At 35.4% G+C, this 17,658-nt stretch overlaps 1 protein-coding gene across 1 annotated transcript in view; it reads left to right on the top strand.

Moving 5' to 3' along the window:
• Positions 1-1,549: 1,549 nt before the first annotated feature.
• Positions 1,550-17,658, top strand: part of LOC126183573 (transmembrane emp24 domain-containing protein 1) — a 41,147-nt gene continuing 25,038 nt past the window's right edge. Inside the window, exons 1-3 of the mRNA XM_049925666.1 lie at positions 1,550-1,873; positions 7,341-7,444; positions 7,539-7,734. Of these exons, the coding sequence (XP_049781623.1) occupies positions 1,703-1,873; positions 7,341-7,444; positions 7,539-7,734 (471 nt within the window). The 5' untranslated portion in view covers positions 1,550-1,702. The remainder of the gene's footprint in view (positions 1,874-7,340; positions 7,445-7,538; positions 7,735-17,658) is intronic.

Genomic DNA, 17,658 nt, shown 5'->3' with positions numbered 1-17,658 from the left:
AATCTCTATCTCCTCTGTATTTTTATTGACTTATCGTACATCTGTACAAGATGCCACTGGACCAAAACTGAATAAATAAATTGCCTGGTACTTGTAGATGATTTTGCAATACTTTCTGAAAATGTGGGACGAGTAGTCATTCAAATAAATCTTCTGGAAAGAATAGCCAATAGAACTAGTCGCAGAATCTCAGCTGAAGAAACATTATACATGAAAAAATGCGCCAAAATACAAAGAAACACATAATGTAAAATAGGATGAGTTACTACATTTAAATATATTGGAAAAACCATGCCTCGGAATAGACGAGAAAAATTTGCGATATATGCAAGAGTTAATTAAAAGGAAAGAGCGTGTAGTTCGACTAAAAATTTTGCAGCACATACAAAACTAAAACACTACACTTCAGTGGTAAGCCCAAAATGTTTATATGCTTCTGCGTGCTTAATGATGAACTGTAAGCTACACAGATTAGAGATACCTGAAAGTCGAATTGTTAGAAAAATCGTTGGTTAAAGACAAACTACACATGGTTGAAACATTGGAAGTAATGAGGAGCTCTATGAAAATATACAGATAATGGCTGAAGCGGTGGAAAGGCAATTGTTAATCTTATTCGGAAATTCTATTGAATAAATGAGAACAGACTATGGAATCAAATACTCATCTTGAGGTTCTTGTGTCCGTGTTTGCTTACAGATAAACTTGTTTTTCGATGGAATCCAACTTTGGCAAACACAAGTTTTTCTTATATTGATAGGCTTCCCTGAGGCTGTAGCATCTTCAATGGGTTTTTTAAATTTTTTTCGTTGTTACTACATGCTATGGTTCTCGTGGTTTTCTGTTTTGCATTACAGTTTTTTTTCCTTCATAGATTGCCATTTTTTCTGAGACAGAAAAGCAGTTGTAACACAAAACATGGAAAAACAGAGCATGTGGTAACAAGAAAGAAAATATATATAAAAAAATAGAAAACATTGACGAGGCTATGACTTAAGCGAAATACGTTTGGGTAAAAGAAGAAAACATTGTGTTTGCTCAAGGCCGATCCCATTCAAAAACAAATCTAACGAAACAAATATTCCTGTATACTATTTTTTTGTAAAAAAAAGGGAAGATGTCACCAATAGTGTAGATTACAGAAGAGTGAAGGACCTAGAAGGAAACATCAAAGAATCGAAAATAAAAGAAAGAACTTTTTTATGAACAAAATACTATATTTAGCATGCGTTCAAGGCAGAAGAAATAAGAAATCTAGAACATCAGGGACAAAAGAAAGAAAAGACACCACCAGAAGAGAACAGAAGGGTACTGAAAAGTAAAAAAACAACAAAGAAGGAGGAAAAATTGAAGTTATTTTGATATTTTCATTTTGATCAACATGAAAATAAAAATAAAAAGAATCTAGACGGATCGTATGTCGACTTTCAATCACGAGGTAATAGTCACAGAATGTTGTGGTGGTAGTATCTTTCATTATATATGTATGTATGTATGTTATGACACCAAAGAAATCAGTGTGCTAATGCATTAACTGGCGCCAAAATAATGTGTGCGTGGATACTCAGATCCACATCTTGTTAAGTCACTTGGCGTATGAAGTGTATTCTTTGTCTTCAACTTTGATTTTTACATACGTCTTATCTCTGACATTTAGTTTACAAACGTGAGAACTAGAAACGGTCGCAAAGTTAAGGCAACAATGTATATTTTCAATTTTTTGGTTATTGTGTGTGTAATTTTGGTTACTAACTTACATACGTGCCTTGTAAAAGCTCTAGAAAAGGAAATGACCGTTAATATTGATGCTGGAAAGGAAGAATGCTTTTATGAGAATGTTAAAGACGGTCAACTGTTGGAGGTGGATTATCAGGTAAACAATCAGCAATATGTATTATAAGTATAGAATTAATTTTTTTAATAGCTATCAGCCTTGTTTATTCATCAGAACGTTTGTTGTGGTTCTAAGTGTCTTCCCACTTTTGTCACCGTGGTTAGCTACTAGATTCAAACTGGAAAACCGACGTCAAAGCGACTCCGTGAAGTTTTCAGTCACAGATCTGTTTTCTTTTGATTTTCATAACTCAGAATCTGTGTTCCTCGCGTAGCACGAAGTTACTTGTCGTGATTATAAATGTTCTACATGTGACTATTTGTCACACGCATGTTTTAGTCAAAATTTGTTAAAGTTTCTACATACTGGAAAGTTTTTTAATTATGTGTTAGTCAAGCTATGTGGTTACTTTCATCGACAAATCCGTATTGTTTATAGTTACACTGAAAATCTGCAATGCAGTGACTGGTCATTGTCATGACCAAGGTACGTACTGTAATCAGCCTTATTGTGTAAATATATCATACATTATATGAATGAAGTACCAGTGGTATATCACTCGTCATTGATATAACTGAACTACTTCGGTATGTTTGCTGAGAATGTTAAAAAAATGAAGTAACAATGTAAGCTTTGCAGTGGCAATAGTGAAAATCAGAAAATGTTTATTGGAAATATTTAAGGAATCTTCCTTATGGAGGAGATAGATTGCAAGACATTTGTTAGACGTATTATGTAGTGGTGCTTCTCTACCTGTATTGTTACGAACCCATTTTTTAAAGAAGTTGAAAAATTTCAAAGAAGGGTTACCCAATTTGTGATGGGCTTATTTGCTCAGTAACTTCAGTGCAGTACTACAGTATTAGTCTAAAGCTCTGTGGTTTCCAGCTTTAAATTTGTTCAACTTACCAGGAAAGAAGAGACCATACCTTAGGCGTGCTTCATGTAACAGATCAAAAGTGAACATAAAATTTTTGAGGTGCTGCCTTCACATAAAATTCCATTATCGTACTATTTTTTGTAATGTCTTAAATGATATGATGTATTCATTTCCAAAAAAGAAACGGAATTCAGTAACCAGTCACAAATCCAATCCATATTTTATTTCAGATGCAGATTTCAGTTATTGGAGAGCTAGCTGCAGTGCATGTAAACTGAGTCATTTATGATACTATGGCTATTGAGTATCTGAAACCTAAATTTGCAATAAAATACAGATTGTATTTGCAACTGATAGCCGTATTCCTTTCCATTTTTTGAAATATGTGCCTACTGCAGTCGCTGTGCACAACTGTTCTAATGGAATCAAATTTGATATTCAGTTTCTATCCAATACTTTTACTCCATAGTAATCATCATTAATTTGTTATGATGAATCCTTAGTGTAGGCCATGTAAGAGAAAATTAATGCCACAGAGATTTAGCATTTCAGTGTGATAACCTTCAAATCTGTATAATGTAATTATGTTGTGATTTATGTAAGAAAGCCTGTTTCAAATGTTCGGGTATGTAGAATGAAATTTCACTCTGCAGTGTAACGTGTGTTGATTTGAAACTTTGTGGCAGATTAAAACTGTATGCCAGACTGGGACTCGAACCTAGAATCTGTGCCAGGCACATGCTCTGTCAACTGAGTTATCCAGGCACAACTCAGTACCTTTGTGTAAAACTTTACTTTCGCCAGTATGTCCAGGTTTGAGTCCTGGTTTGGTGCCCATTTTTAATTTGCCAGGAATTTTCGCAGTTGGGTATATTTCACAGTATGTAAGAGCAATAATAGCATACTGTGGTATAGTTTGAATGACATTAAATAAATAAATGTAATGTTTGTCATCGTGACAGCTTCTAGTACACCGTTTCTTAATATTTCAGTGTCAGATTAACATACGGAAGATGGGTGCACTAATTGTTGATGCCTATGACATTCATATGATGTAATGTGTACATACAGTGTGACAGAGATTCAGAACTGACTTCTGAGTTCATTTTGGAAACTGGATGTTAATTTTGAAAGTAAATTCCCAATATGCTTGAAACAAAGTCCAGCTTATTTAGAAATGTGCTTCATCTGTAAACAGGAGAAATGTTCAGCTCCAATTAATATACTTCAAATGTGATGAATCTAGGTTTCATGTGATTGTTGTTTGTCTGTTTGGGTTGATCCAACAGAAAACAAATGAAAAGATTGAAGTTTACATATTCTCAAAGGCACAGAATCAAAAACACAGCTACAGTCTTATTTTGTTCATATTTATATTTTATTAACTGCAAAGATTTTTGCTAATGATGGTGACTATTTCAAGATCTTTGTGTATTATGTTTCTGAATGTGTGTAGCTGTTCTTCAAAATGAGTATGTTCACGATAAGTTGAAATTATTTCATGCTAAATAAAATAATCACCCCTACCCATTACATCAGTAGCAATAAACATGGTGTACGATAAAGTTTTTCTCTTTCATCTGTGACCCCTTGCCATTAGTGGAGTTATCATCTGAAAGTTTTAAGCGTTCATTATGAAACATGTTTCTGAAAGCTGTATTTGTTCTCATATTGTGAGGAAAATTTTTCCCTGACAACAATTACTGATAACTTAAGATATCTTTCTGACTTGGGTATTATATATATCTGATTATCATATAAGGATGCAAATTGATAATAACTTCACTTAAATTCCAGTGAATGCACAGTTTCATGGACAGTTAGTGTGATCTTTAAATCTGACAATATCTTGTTTACATAAAGAATTCTAAGTGTGTCTGTGTTGAACTGTGTGTCACACTAAATTCCTTTAAACTGTCTGGGCAAGATGTTGAAAGGAGACAAAAAATTAGCAGTCTCCAGTAGCTTTGTGCTCTCTGAAGTATTGTGATGTGAAAATGAGTCGTGAGTTTCAGGACAACTTTTGTTGGTTGGGTTAATTGAGTTATCTAAGAGGGTCACTCCAAAAGAAATGCACACTATTTTTGTAAAAATACAGTTTTCATTCTGCATGTGTGAAAGTTTTACAGTGTGTGGATACATCCCTCCCACTTGTTTTCAAACTTAGTTCAACCTATTCCCGTAAGTGGTGCTGTCACAGCATGTCTTCAAGATGGCTGCTACACTTGATGTTTGTCAGAAGCAACGTGCTGTCGTAGAATTCCTGTGCTGTGAAATTGAGACAGTGGGAAACACCCAGAAGAGGTTGAAAAAGGTGTATGGAGGTGCTGCTATCGATTGCAGTACAGTTAGTCGGTGGGCAAGCAGGTTACGGGCGGGCATGGCAATATTGAGGATTGTCCTCGCAGTTGCAGTCGTCCTACTGCACACACTCCAGACAATGTGCAGAGAGTTAGCGAATTGGTGACTGTTCACAGACGCATCACAGTGAATGAATTGTCACGCTACATTGGGATAGGGGAAGGAAGTGTTTGCAGAATACTGAAGGTGTTGGTGTTAAAAAATGTTTGTGCCATGTGGGTTCCCAGGATGTTGACAGTGGCTCACAAAGAAACAAGAAAAACAGTATGCAGCGAACTTTTTTAACAATACGAGAATGGTGGAGATGAATTTCTTGGAAGAATTGTGACAGGTGATGAAACATGGCTCTATCATTTTTCACCAGAAACGAAGAGGCAATCAATGGAGTCGCATCATGCAAATTCATCCAAGAAAAAAAAAATTCAGAACCACACCTTCTGCTGGAAAAGTTATGGCTATGGTGTTTTTCGATTCCGTAGGACTCTTGCTTGTGGGCATCATGCCAAGTGGAACCACCATAAATTCTGATGCATATGTGATGACACTTGAGGAACTTCAAGCTCGACTGAGTCATGTTCAACCACATCGGCAAAAGCAGGATGTTTTGCTGTTGCACGACAATGCACGGCCACATGTCAGTTAAAAAAACCATGGAAGCAATCACAAAACTCGGATGGACAACACTGAAACACCTGCTTTACTGTCCTGACTTGGCTCCGTGTGACTATAATCTCTTTGGGAAACTGAAAGACTCTCTTCGTGGAACAAGGTTTGAAGATGATGACTCTCTTGTGCGCGCTGCCAAACAGTGGCTCCAACAGGTTGGTCCAGAATTTTACCGTGTGGGTATACAGGTGCTGGTTCCAAGATGGCATAAGGCAGTTGAGAGGGATGTGGAAATTATGTGTAGAAATGAAAATATTGTTCCTAAAGGATGTATCTACACACTGTAAAACTTTCAAACATGTAGAATAAAAGATGGATTTTTTTAAAAAATGTGTGCATTTCTTATGGAGTGATCCTTGTACAATCTAGAGTTTGTAATTAATGATATTAAATCAGAATGTAGTAACTCACATTTTAAATGTGAAGTATTGACAAATTTGTGACACAGTTTTAAAGTTACCGAAATAAAGTATGAAGGCTGTACTGAAAATTAAGTTGAAATTACACATGGAGGCAATGTGACACTTCCTGTGTTCATATATATATATATATATATATATATATATATATATATACAGTACATGTCACTGTTAATGGTTATATATATATAACCATTAACAGTGACATGTACTGTGAGACACTCTATAGCCTACATAAGTCCGTCAAGAGCAAATGGCCTGGGGTGCTCACGGAAGGGTTGATTCTGTTCCATGATGATGTGTATCCACATGGTTCCAAGGTCACACAAAGTTCCAGTGGTAGCAGCTTCAGCTTCTGCCATACAGTCCAGAAACTTCACCCAGGGACTTCGTGTTTTTGGTTCACTAAAAAAAATATCTCAAAGGGAAGTGCTTCAACTTGGATGACGAACTGAAGGGCACAGTGGAGGACTGGCACCTGTCACAGCTACAGGAATTCTGGGAACAAGGAATCCTTCAGCTATTGAAACAGTGAGATAGGTGTGCTCAGGTCTGGTGATTATTTTTGAATAAAGACTTCAATTATACTCGCAGTGTTTTGTTGTGGTGTAGCTTTTCTTTTGCATACCCCTCATATATACTTGTGCAGTATCTCCTTCCTAATGCATCATCATAAATTCTGAAATGTGTGACTATCTTGTCTGCTATCAATGATGTGGCTGCCAGTCACCATGTCTTTTTATGTTGATCACTGACTCTTAAGCTTGTTTGGCCTTACATAACAATGTAATGCCATTTCATGGGCAGATTATTTCATTTTCTCTCATAATGGTACACTCATGTTTCATCTCCTTCCATGACACCAGAAAAAACTTCTTCACTAGCTTCAAAAATTTAAAGCAGACTTCCACCACAAACTAGAAGATGGCTGCTAATGCCCTCATTCCATACTCTTTCTGGTACCCCAATATGTCCACTATCTTCTGTATGCTTTTGTGGACAAGATTAATAATTAATTAGTTATGACGTCTGTCTGTGTAAATCAACATCTATCCATCATGATTTAAGTTTCTGTTGTAATTGTTAATGTAAGGTTCTTTTCTTAATTGTGGTAGACCTAATATAATTTTTTAGCAAAATCACAGTCTGTGTTGGTATGAATTCATTTCATATTTTCCAGGTTATAGACGGAGGTCAAGGAGATCTAGATATAAATTTTCGCTTATATGCCCCAACAGGACGTACTATAGTGGCTGATTATAAGAAGGCGGATAATACACATAGGTAAGTGAAATGAAGATACTGTATACGATTAAATTATGATTTGGAAATGAAGACAAAGACATTATTTTCACATGTGCAATATGACGGTTGACAGGATAGTTGCTGTAGAGGCTGGAGATTACAGAATGTGTTGGGATAACAAGTTCAGTACATTTAGTAGCAAAACAGTCTTCTTTGAAATTCTAGCTGATTACGAAGGCCAAGCTAGTGATCCTTGGAATGATGCATTGGAAAATTATGAAGGCTTGAGTCCGGAAGAAGTATATGATGTCGAAGCGCAATCTATAGAGGTAATATGTTCACTAATTGTATTAATTTGCTTTCATTCACATCCTTTTTCACAGAATGTGTTGGAGCAGTGACTCCCAGTACTCCAGAAATAAGTTTCCTAACTTCTAATATGTAGTTTTTCTAATGGAAGGTTTTGAATTATGGCACCTGATGTGATAATAAGTTGATAGTTGCCTCTCTCTTTCCTATTGTTTAACCAATTGTACACAGTCCACTGTATTCATCATTGTCCTGTTGCCACAAACATCAGTTTACCTAAGGGAAACAAGTCTCATGTGTCTGAAATGTGTTAACTTTGTTGTGTTCGTTATATTTCAAATTTTTATGTATCATATTTTCTGTGATGAATTTGGGGACCATCCCAGCATTTGTCTAAATCATCTTTTTCTTTTCCCTTTATCCTTTATCTACACAGGGTCGGCCTGTTAATTGTTATTTGTCATGTTAGTGCTCTAGAGGTTGCCTGATGGCCTTCCTGTAACTACCATGTGTTAGCCAGGTGTAAGTGTGAGAATGTATTTGATATGTTTGCAAATCATGTAATTAAGGCAGGACGTGAGTACCAGTTCAATATTCACCCAGTAGGATGTGGTAGACCGTCTAAAAGCCACATCCGGGCTGGCAGGCATGCCAACACTCACTGTTAATGCTGTGGGCGTAGTGGATTCTGAAAGCAGTGTGCTAACAACCCATGCGGCTATTCAGACTGGTCAGCATGTGCCTAAGTGGTTGTGAAAAAATGTCTGTCTGAAAGCATCACTTGAGCTGTCCTGTGTACCAGACCAGTGATTGTTAATCTACTCCACAGATTCAGTTCAGATCTGGCTAATGTCCCTGTCTCTCAAGCTAGTGAGCAACTTGTTAAGCTATATGCACAAGTCAAGTTTGCACATACGCAGTCAAATCAAATTTTTGCTGACTTTAACAGATGGTTTAAACCTAATTCGCTGTCATTAAACTTTGAAAAGACCCACTATATGCACTTTAGAATCTGTAAGAGATTTCCTTTCAGCATGTGTATAACATATGAAGACATGCAGTTTGAAGAGATCAACAGAGTTAAATGTCTCGGATTACAACTCGACAATAAATTCAGTTTGGAAGGGCATACCACAGAATTGCTGGAGTGCCTAAATGAGTCTGTATTTGTAGTGGGAATGATGTCAGATGTAGGAGATATAAATATATAAAAAACTTGCATACTTTGCTTACTTCCGTTGAATTATGTTATATGAGATGATAATCTGGGGTAACTCATCAAACAGAGCAAAAGTTTATAGCGTGCAAACGTGTGCAATAAGACTCATTTGTGGTGTAAATTCAAGAACATCATGCACAAACCTGTTCAAGGAACTCTGCATTCCAATCACTGCTTCTCAGTATGTTCATTCCTTATTGAAATTCGTTGCAAGTAATATATCTCTTTCCAACCAACAGCTCAATACATAGTTTCAATATTAGGAATAAGAACAATCTACATAAAGACCTAAAATGCTAAAATTACTTACCTTTACCCAAAGTGGGGTCCAGTATTCAGGAACACACATTTTCAATAAATTGGAACAGGGATTGTTAGACCAGCTTAAATAAAAATGTCTGTTATGTTTCAGTTTCAACAGCACTTGGTCACAACAGTCAAAATTAGGTATTTTTGTGCGATAAATTTATTAAACTGCATTACTATGTTTCATTCTGACAATGTATTAATTCCGTAAATATTAGCAGTTCCATTTTACTGTAACGTATTCACCTGTTTTGACAATTTCCTGACAAATGATTATATTCAGATGTTTTATGTTACACTTTCTGACATGTTCCACACCCACGGGAATCATTCCATTTTTGGTCTTTGGAACGAAAACTGAATCTAATCTACAATGCTTTTTCCCCACAGCAGCAGAAATGAATTTTATCTTAAACAGAATTCCCTCTAATACTAAATTTAAACAATCAGATAATTTATGGAATGATTGATGAATGGCTTATGTTTCAAATTAATTTGTGTATTATTTTAATTTTTTCTGGGACTCTCAGTTTGAACCCATCTGTGCTGTGTGTTCAGCCATTATGAGTGTCACAAAGACATTCATTCAACTCCAGTAATAGATGCTTAAAGAGGCACTTTACAAACATTCAGGAATGAAGATTAGGATTTAAATTCATAGCAGTAAGATCAGTTGAGAAAGTACAAACTCAGATTGGACAAGGATGGAGAAAGAAACTAGCAGTGTCATTTTCAGAGGAACCACTACAGTATTCATTTTAAGTGATTCAGAGAAACCACAGAAATCTTAATGTGGATGGTCATGTGGGGATTTGAACCACACTCCTTTAGGAATGTAGTCCTTTGCCGTAACCATTGTGCTACATCTCACAGTGAGAGACATTGTGTACAGCAGAGAGGCTTATTGCTTAAGTTTTGGGAGTCCTTGTTTCAAAGAGAGTCAATCAACATATTATTTCCTTCCAGACACCTCATGGTCACCATAGCAATAAAACCAGGAAAATTCAATAAAGTACTGATGTTTCTCAAAAATTATTCTCACAGTTTACCATTCACTAATAGTATAGGAGAAGGGGAAAGTGATGATAGTACAAGTTTAACCCTCTTCACTGTGCTGAGTAAAAATGTAGATTTAGACGTTATAGGCACCAGATTACAAGACTCATCTGGTGTGTCTTGGGTGCTGCTTTGTCGTGCTTCATTTCGTGTGCTGTTTGCTGAATTCTTCCGACGTGCTTGCAGTCTCTCTCATTATTATTATTATTATTATTATTATTATTATTATTTCCTACAACTTTGGACAGGTGCTGGAAGAGTTAAAAGTTTATTTGCATTGTGTACTGTAGTCTCTAACATTAATACAGTAAGTTGACAGAAATTACAGGCTGTACATTGATGGGTCATCTGTCGTTTACAGTGAACATGTACTGTACATTCAAACACCACCTGTTGTGTTTACAGTAAGCTACACAGTTTGGTGTGACTGGTGACCTCACTTTTCAGTCTATTAACCCCTAACCAAACAACTAGCTACAAAGTTTGGTGCTGGTTTTCTGAAACTGTTGAAATTAAACTGACAACTACATGTGTACCGTGCTATCTGCTGGGTGTATAGAAAAAAATAAAATATTATCATAGTTCACCAGAAATGGTAGTCAGATTTACTTTGTATTCCACCACAGCTGCACAATAAACAACTGTATATTTTGAGACTTCTGCAGCAGTTGACCGCTCTGTGGGCATGTCGGCAGTCATTCTCTCTGTAATATAGTATAACAAACACAGTACTTTATGTATCCAGGAATCATTACAGAAATACATAACATAGGATTTATAAGCATAATACAATTAAAAAAAACATGTCATATGTAAAGAGATACATACAGGTATGTTTAATGGAGATAGTAGGTGGTTGGCATTGACCTTGTTGTGGGAACCTCCCTGGAATTTGTCTGACATTATTTAGGAAATCCTAAATCATAACGGCAGGACAGAATGTGAACCTCTGTCCTCAGTCTGGCATCTTGTGCTTTTAAAAATGCACTACATCATTTGGTTGGCACCCAGGGCACGGTACTCTTTGACTACTGTGCCAATCAAAAAAAAAAAAAAAAGAGAGAGAGAGAGAGAGAGAGCAAGATTCTCTTTCAACAGCTGATTTTTAGTGACCAGTGACTGACTTGCAGTGGATAACATGTTTCGTTGCCCTGAAGCTAAACGTGTGTGCGAACCGATTGTTGGTTTTATCAGTGATAGTTATTTACAATAAGATGCACTTCCATACTCAGAAATCTATCATGTTAACTGACTGGTAACAGAAAACTACACAATTATGTTTTGCGTCATCTTAATTAAATGATTTTTATTTGTCTTTAGAATTTTATTTTCCAAAAGTCATCAGTGTGGTATCAGCAGTCTCAGAGTTACAAGCAGAACTAAAATGGGAGTCTTGTAGAAAGGAAATTGCAGAATTCTCATCCTTACTGGCAATTTGAAATAATAATATGTTCAAGATAAAGACCCCAGAATTACATAGTGTTATGTCTTTATCATTTGTAATTAATATTTCTTCATAATAAATAGTGTTGTGGGAATAGCGGGTTATTTAAATCTGGTACATACTACAGCAGAGTGCACTAGAAACACTTAATTGACCATTTAATCAAGCTAATTTTTGCCCTGTTGCATGTGGCTAAAATAAAAATTGATGACTGAAAGAACAGATACCATCTTCATATAAAAATTGATAACTCTCTCAGAAGTAATAAAGATCTAATGGTTTCATTGGTGTGCCCAGGTGCTAAAGTGCGGAATGGCCAATAAATGAGAAATCATATATATATATGTGGATATTTCACTTTTTATAGTTACAGTAACAGTTTAATTTTTTGATTACAGTTTCCATCCATTAATGCTTGTACAAAACTGGTATTTTGTAACATGTATCCCAGTTGTCAAGCATAAAAACTAGAAGTATCTGTGTTTGATCAAAGCAGACTTTTGGAATCAAAACTCATGTAACAGAATTCCTTGTGTACAAATAAATCAGTCAGAACGTTGTCATTATACATTATGGGTTAAAAATATTTTATTGATAATTGAGTCGGGGAAAATTTTATGCTCTAGCCCCCCTCTCTTATATCAACCATTTGATCTGCTACCAGATCCATAAAGGGGTGCAAATTGTCTATGAAGTCTTGCTTATTGAGCATCTTTTGGCAAGCAGACTTCTGTTTGAACAATAACTGACGTAAGAGATAAAAGTCAAGCAACACCAAATACTTTGTGAAAAGACAACAAAATGCTTTATTTATAGAATTATTAAGGAAATTGGTATGTTGGAGACATTATGTAGTATCACAGACATTTTGCAATAAGATTATAAAGGAAAAAGTTCTATTTGGTAGTATATTTATTATTTCTAAGGATGCCAAAGCACATGAATGTTGGTTTTCTCCAGGTCATGGCTGTGTGTCTCCTAATCTGTAACAAATCTGTAAATTAATTTTGATGGACTAGCTGTTAGTGTACTTGGTCACTGGGTGAAATACCACTCAGTGAGAGCTTATAAATATAACATAAGTAATATATTTTGATTAGGGACTGTGCTTTTTTTTACAAAGATTGATTGGGGCCTTGCTTTTTGACAATAACAGTGGAAGGAAAGCGACACTCAGCTATTGTGCCGACTGAAGGCACTTGTGAAAAAATAGTTAACCATATTTTCCAAATAAAATAAAGATTTTTTTTTTAAATCTTTGAGGTACATTCTTGATAGCAGAAACTTAAGAGCCAGTAATTATTCTCTTTTTTGTTTTGTTCTCAAAGTGTGTCTTTCTTTCTTTTTATCAAGTGAAGAATAATTCTTCATGTGAATGTCTGTTCGATTAGTGTGCATGTAAGTTTGGATTGTCATGTGTAGAACTGTCATTTTCTGTACCATTATTTGTATTCTGTCAACTGAAGAGTACAGGTAGCATAAGGGCAGATCAGTTGGCTTTATTTACAGAGATTATGCTGTTTTGTGGGTGGAAAGTACATGAAATAGCTGATATTTTGTTAATTTTTGGGACAGTTATTTCTTTTTCAAGCGCTAAAGAAAGAGGTGAAATGTGAAGGAATTGTGGTGGAAGGAATTGTGGTGAAACATTGAGTGGAAGTGGGTGGAATTGGTTTGGATATTGGACCCATATTCAAGAGGAGCAGATTTCAAATCCATATCCATTAGTCCAGATTCAGGTTTTCTGTAGCTTCTCTAATTCACTTGAAGTGAATATCAGTGTTGTTCTTTTAAAAAGGACATAACCAGTTTCCTCACGTGTCCTATATGAGTTTGTGCTTATTCTCTAATGACTGAATTATTGATAGGATGTTAAACCCTAATCTTTCCTTCTTTATTTTCGTTTTATACAAAATGCATTGTGTTCGATGTACTAAAATTACATGAGGCAAGCAGTAAGCCAAGGTATTCCCAAGGAACTTCACACTAACTGAAACCGTTATTTCATTTTGACTTGTTGACTTACACAGTTGCTGTAAAAGATTGTGTTCTGGCATTTTTTTCAGAGGCATTACTGCAGTGTTTGTGAAGCAGTTGTTTAATAAAAAATTTTACAGAGAAGTTCATACAATTTAATTCCACATCTTTCAGAAATATTCTCAAAAACTAATGTTGCTGAATTACCAATGGATGAGAAAACAGAAAAGTAGTAGTAACTGAAACGTCGAAACTATCACAAAAAGACTATTACAATATGCTTAAAATATGGTGAACCCCTTCATGTTTGTTGCTTTTTATCTTATTATACAATTTCATAAAACATGTTTTTAAGATTATTTTGTTTATTTAGTGTATTTATTAATTGTTTAACTTCAGAACTAAAATTTATTTACGTTTATTTGAAAATAATGATATCTAAACAAGTTAACTGTTCCAAATCATAAACTTCACAAAAAGTTCCCCTATTGTCCAGAAGTCTTTCTGGGAGGATGCCCATTTTTGTAAATACTAAAATCAATACGTACTTAAAATTGTTTTTTTCTTTCTTCCTCACAACCTTATTAAAGAATGGAGATAACTTATAACTCAGTTAAAACAATATAAGTATAAAAAATATTCAGGGCTATCTGGGTTAATAATTTTTTCCCTTTATAGTTTAAGTGTATCCCAGGATTAGAGTGTAGCTCATGATCCAGCTTACTCATATCCACTACAGTGCAGTTTGTGTGTTCAGAATGTAGTTTCTTTATTTAAATGTTTTATTTTTAAATGTCTTTATTTCTACATGAACTGTAGATCAGGTTATGCCCATGAGACACTGTAGTAACTACTTAATTTGTTGATTTATTCTCTTCTTGAAAATTCTGCAGAGCTCTCACCCAAATGTCTGCTTCATTTTTTGCAGTGCCACTAAATCCCATTGTACCAGTTGTAGTCATTTTCTTGCATTATATTTGTTTGACTGCAAAATGTACACATTTTGTTCCCAGTCCAAGGTTCACCACATTAGTCACTGCTATGTCTGGATTTATCTCGCAGAACGTGCTAGATAGTTCCCTGCCTTGGTTGTCTATTACAAAAAAAAAAAAAAAGAATAATCACCTTTGTTATTTTATTTACTTTTTTCCGCGAAATAACCACTTTTAACTTATTGATTGCAGTTTCTCAGTCATTTGCACAGTCTTTATCACAGTCACTTGTTTGCAAAACACCATAGAGGGAAACCCTGCTTTTACACTTTTCAAGGGGCTTCAAAAAATGGTGTAAAATGCGGGAAAATGTGGGAAATAATGTTTTAAGCTGTAAAAGTTATGTATAGGATACCCCCCTTGTACATTATGTATGATATATGTACGTAACAGCCATCAAAAGACATGTCAGAGACTTGTTTATCATCTAATGAAGGTTTATTATCGAATAAAAACCGCTGATGTAACTGGAACTGGTAACTATCTGGGAAGTATGAACGTTCGACTCAATTTCTGACTCAATTTCATATGTCATCATCAATGTTTTTGAAAGCTTGCACCTGTCATTCATTATTTAAATAATGAAATACTGCACTAGTTACGTATTTTTCATGTTTAGTACGACGCTTTTCGAGACTTTTTTCTCATTGTCAAGTGCAAATATGTAAATAAATATTTTGTATGGTGGTTGAATATGTGTTGTTCAGCATCTCTTGCACTGTAGTTGTCTTTTTTAGGTTATCGGGTACTGTGCCTCATCAGTTATGTGGAAAACCAAACACACACATGCAAACTATAACTCACATTGATTGATTGTGTAACATCACAAAAAATACATACGTAAATACTGCACTTGACAAGAAGAATAAATTCTCAAACCACATTTTGCTCAGCATGAATAAAATATGTATCCAGTGCTGTGTTTACACTAAAAACATTTGAGCAACTCAAAGTGCATGACAGTGTCAACTAGCGCTCCAAGTGGCCATATGCCGAAACACGCCCTATATTGTTCAACAGAAGTGTCACGACGATTAGAACAGTCACAAAACTGCATTTGTGCAGTAGAGATAGTTTAGAAATGGTTGTGATTGGTCATGATATCTTCATTTGAACAAACCTAGTTACTCATATCAGCCACCATGCAATGTAGAGCTTGGCAGCGGCGGTAGATACGGCACCAATTGTTCCAACTTTTACACATTTATCACTTCAAATCCGTTGAGTAGAGTGCCCTGGTGTCAAGAAACTTACCCTGTAATATTTTTAAATGCTATTGGATGGTCAACATCATGCCAGTGTCATTTTTTCTCCACAAACATTTTTTCATAATGCGTAAATCACGGGAAAATTGTAAATATTTTGACGCAAAATCAAGTGCAGATTAACATTGTGGGCATAGGAAATTTGACGGGACCAATAAAAAATGTCGTGAATGGCAGGAAAACGTTAATTCCAGGGTTATACTGTATTTGTTTTTATCCATAAATGTACCTGGTTTTGTAAGTTTCTTGCCTGTTTTGCAGCTAAAGTCCTACCTATATGCGTCACTTCCTTCCATGTACACCGCTTATCACTTTCATACTGAGTAACTTTACTTCAGTTTTGCTTTGATTGCAGTTTCTCGTTTTTATTCTTGAGTGTGTCACTGTCTGTTCTTAAGGCATTGGCTATGAATTATAAGCTAGAAAATCTTTCAGTTAATTTTGTTATTTCAACTTTACAATTATCTCAAACTCTCTAACTGCATAACTGTAACTTTTTCTCATATTAATACTTACCATATAGTGGAGATGTTGAGTTGCAGATAGGCACAACAAAAAGACTGTCAAACAAGTCAACTTTCGACCAAAAAGGCCTTCATTCAAACCAGAAAACACACACACACACACACACACACACACACACACACACACACACAGTCTCTGGCTGCTGAGACATCCAACCTGGATTTTCCATTGTTTGTTTGTTATCCCCCCCCCTCAATTAGAATTATGCACTTCTGCACTTGTGGCAACCTCGAATAATAGTTAATCTGTGGTCATTGCAGAAGCGTATGAAAATGCATGCTTAACAGGAGAAGTCATTCTTAATAGCTCATATTGGATCGTACTTAACCCCTATTTTGATGCAGTTCAGCAATTTTCTAGGATAGTCATTCATAGTTCACTAGTTGTTGCAGAATCGTACATAATTTGTCATTTAGTAAAATTGTTGTGTCAGTCAATACCAGTTTGATGGGACATACAAAGTGCTAAATTTAAACTATTATTAAGAGCAAGGACTTCATTTCCATTGACTTTACATGAAGAACTAGTACTTCTTTACTGCCATGCAAAGTGTGACACAGATTTGTTACCCATTATTTATGTAGTTCTACAAGTTTCAGTTGCTTTTGTGGATAGCAGGAAGGTTTTCAACTGAAACTTTGAATAAGAAATAATCATCTCATATTTAACCTGTAACTGATTATGTAACATGGGTCGCAAATCAAGATAACTGTTTATGTATTGTTAGGATGCTGGATGCTTACAAGACTTCAAAATGTAGCAGTAAGCATAAATGATGTTTGTTATTTTTAATTTATGAGAAATACAGATACAAGCTTCAGGTCTAAAATGCAAGAAAACTCGAACAGTAGTATTTCTTTTTGTATTTATATTAATCATGAGGCATGAGGCAAAATTGGCTGCACAACTCATTTTGAACCCTCAAAATTGTTTGATGAAATATGGATCAGGAATTCGAACCTATTTTAACCCAGCTTCCTAAATTGATAGGTCACCTTGTAGACCCTTACAAGTGGTGCTCTTCCCAGTCTTGCTGCATCTGACATGGCTGATAACTTAGTCCATTGTCCAGCATCAAGCTGGCACTTAAAAACCCTCAAGTTGTATTTTCCATAACTGTCTGTCTCAGGTTCACAATTTCTGTCAGTACAAATGTACAA

Source organism: Schistocerca cancellata, chromosome 4, assembly GCF_023864275.1.
Source record: "Schistocerca cancellata isolate TAMUIC-IGC-003103 chromosome 4, iqSchCanc2.1, whole genome shotgun sequence".
Classification (NCBI taxonomy): Eukaryota; Metazoa; Arthropoda; class Insecta; order Orthoptera; family Acrididae; genus Schistocerca; species Schistocerca cancellata.
This window is presented reverse-complemented; position numbering and strand designations above follow the sequence as displayed.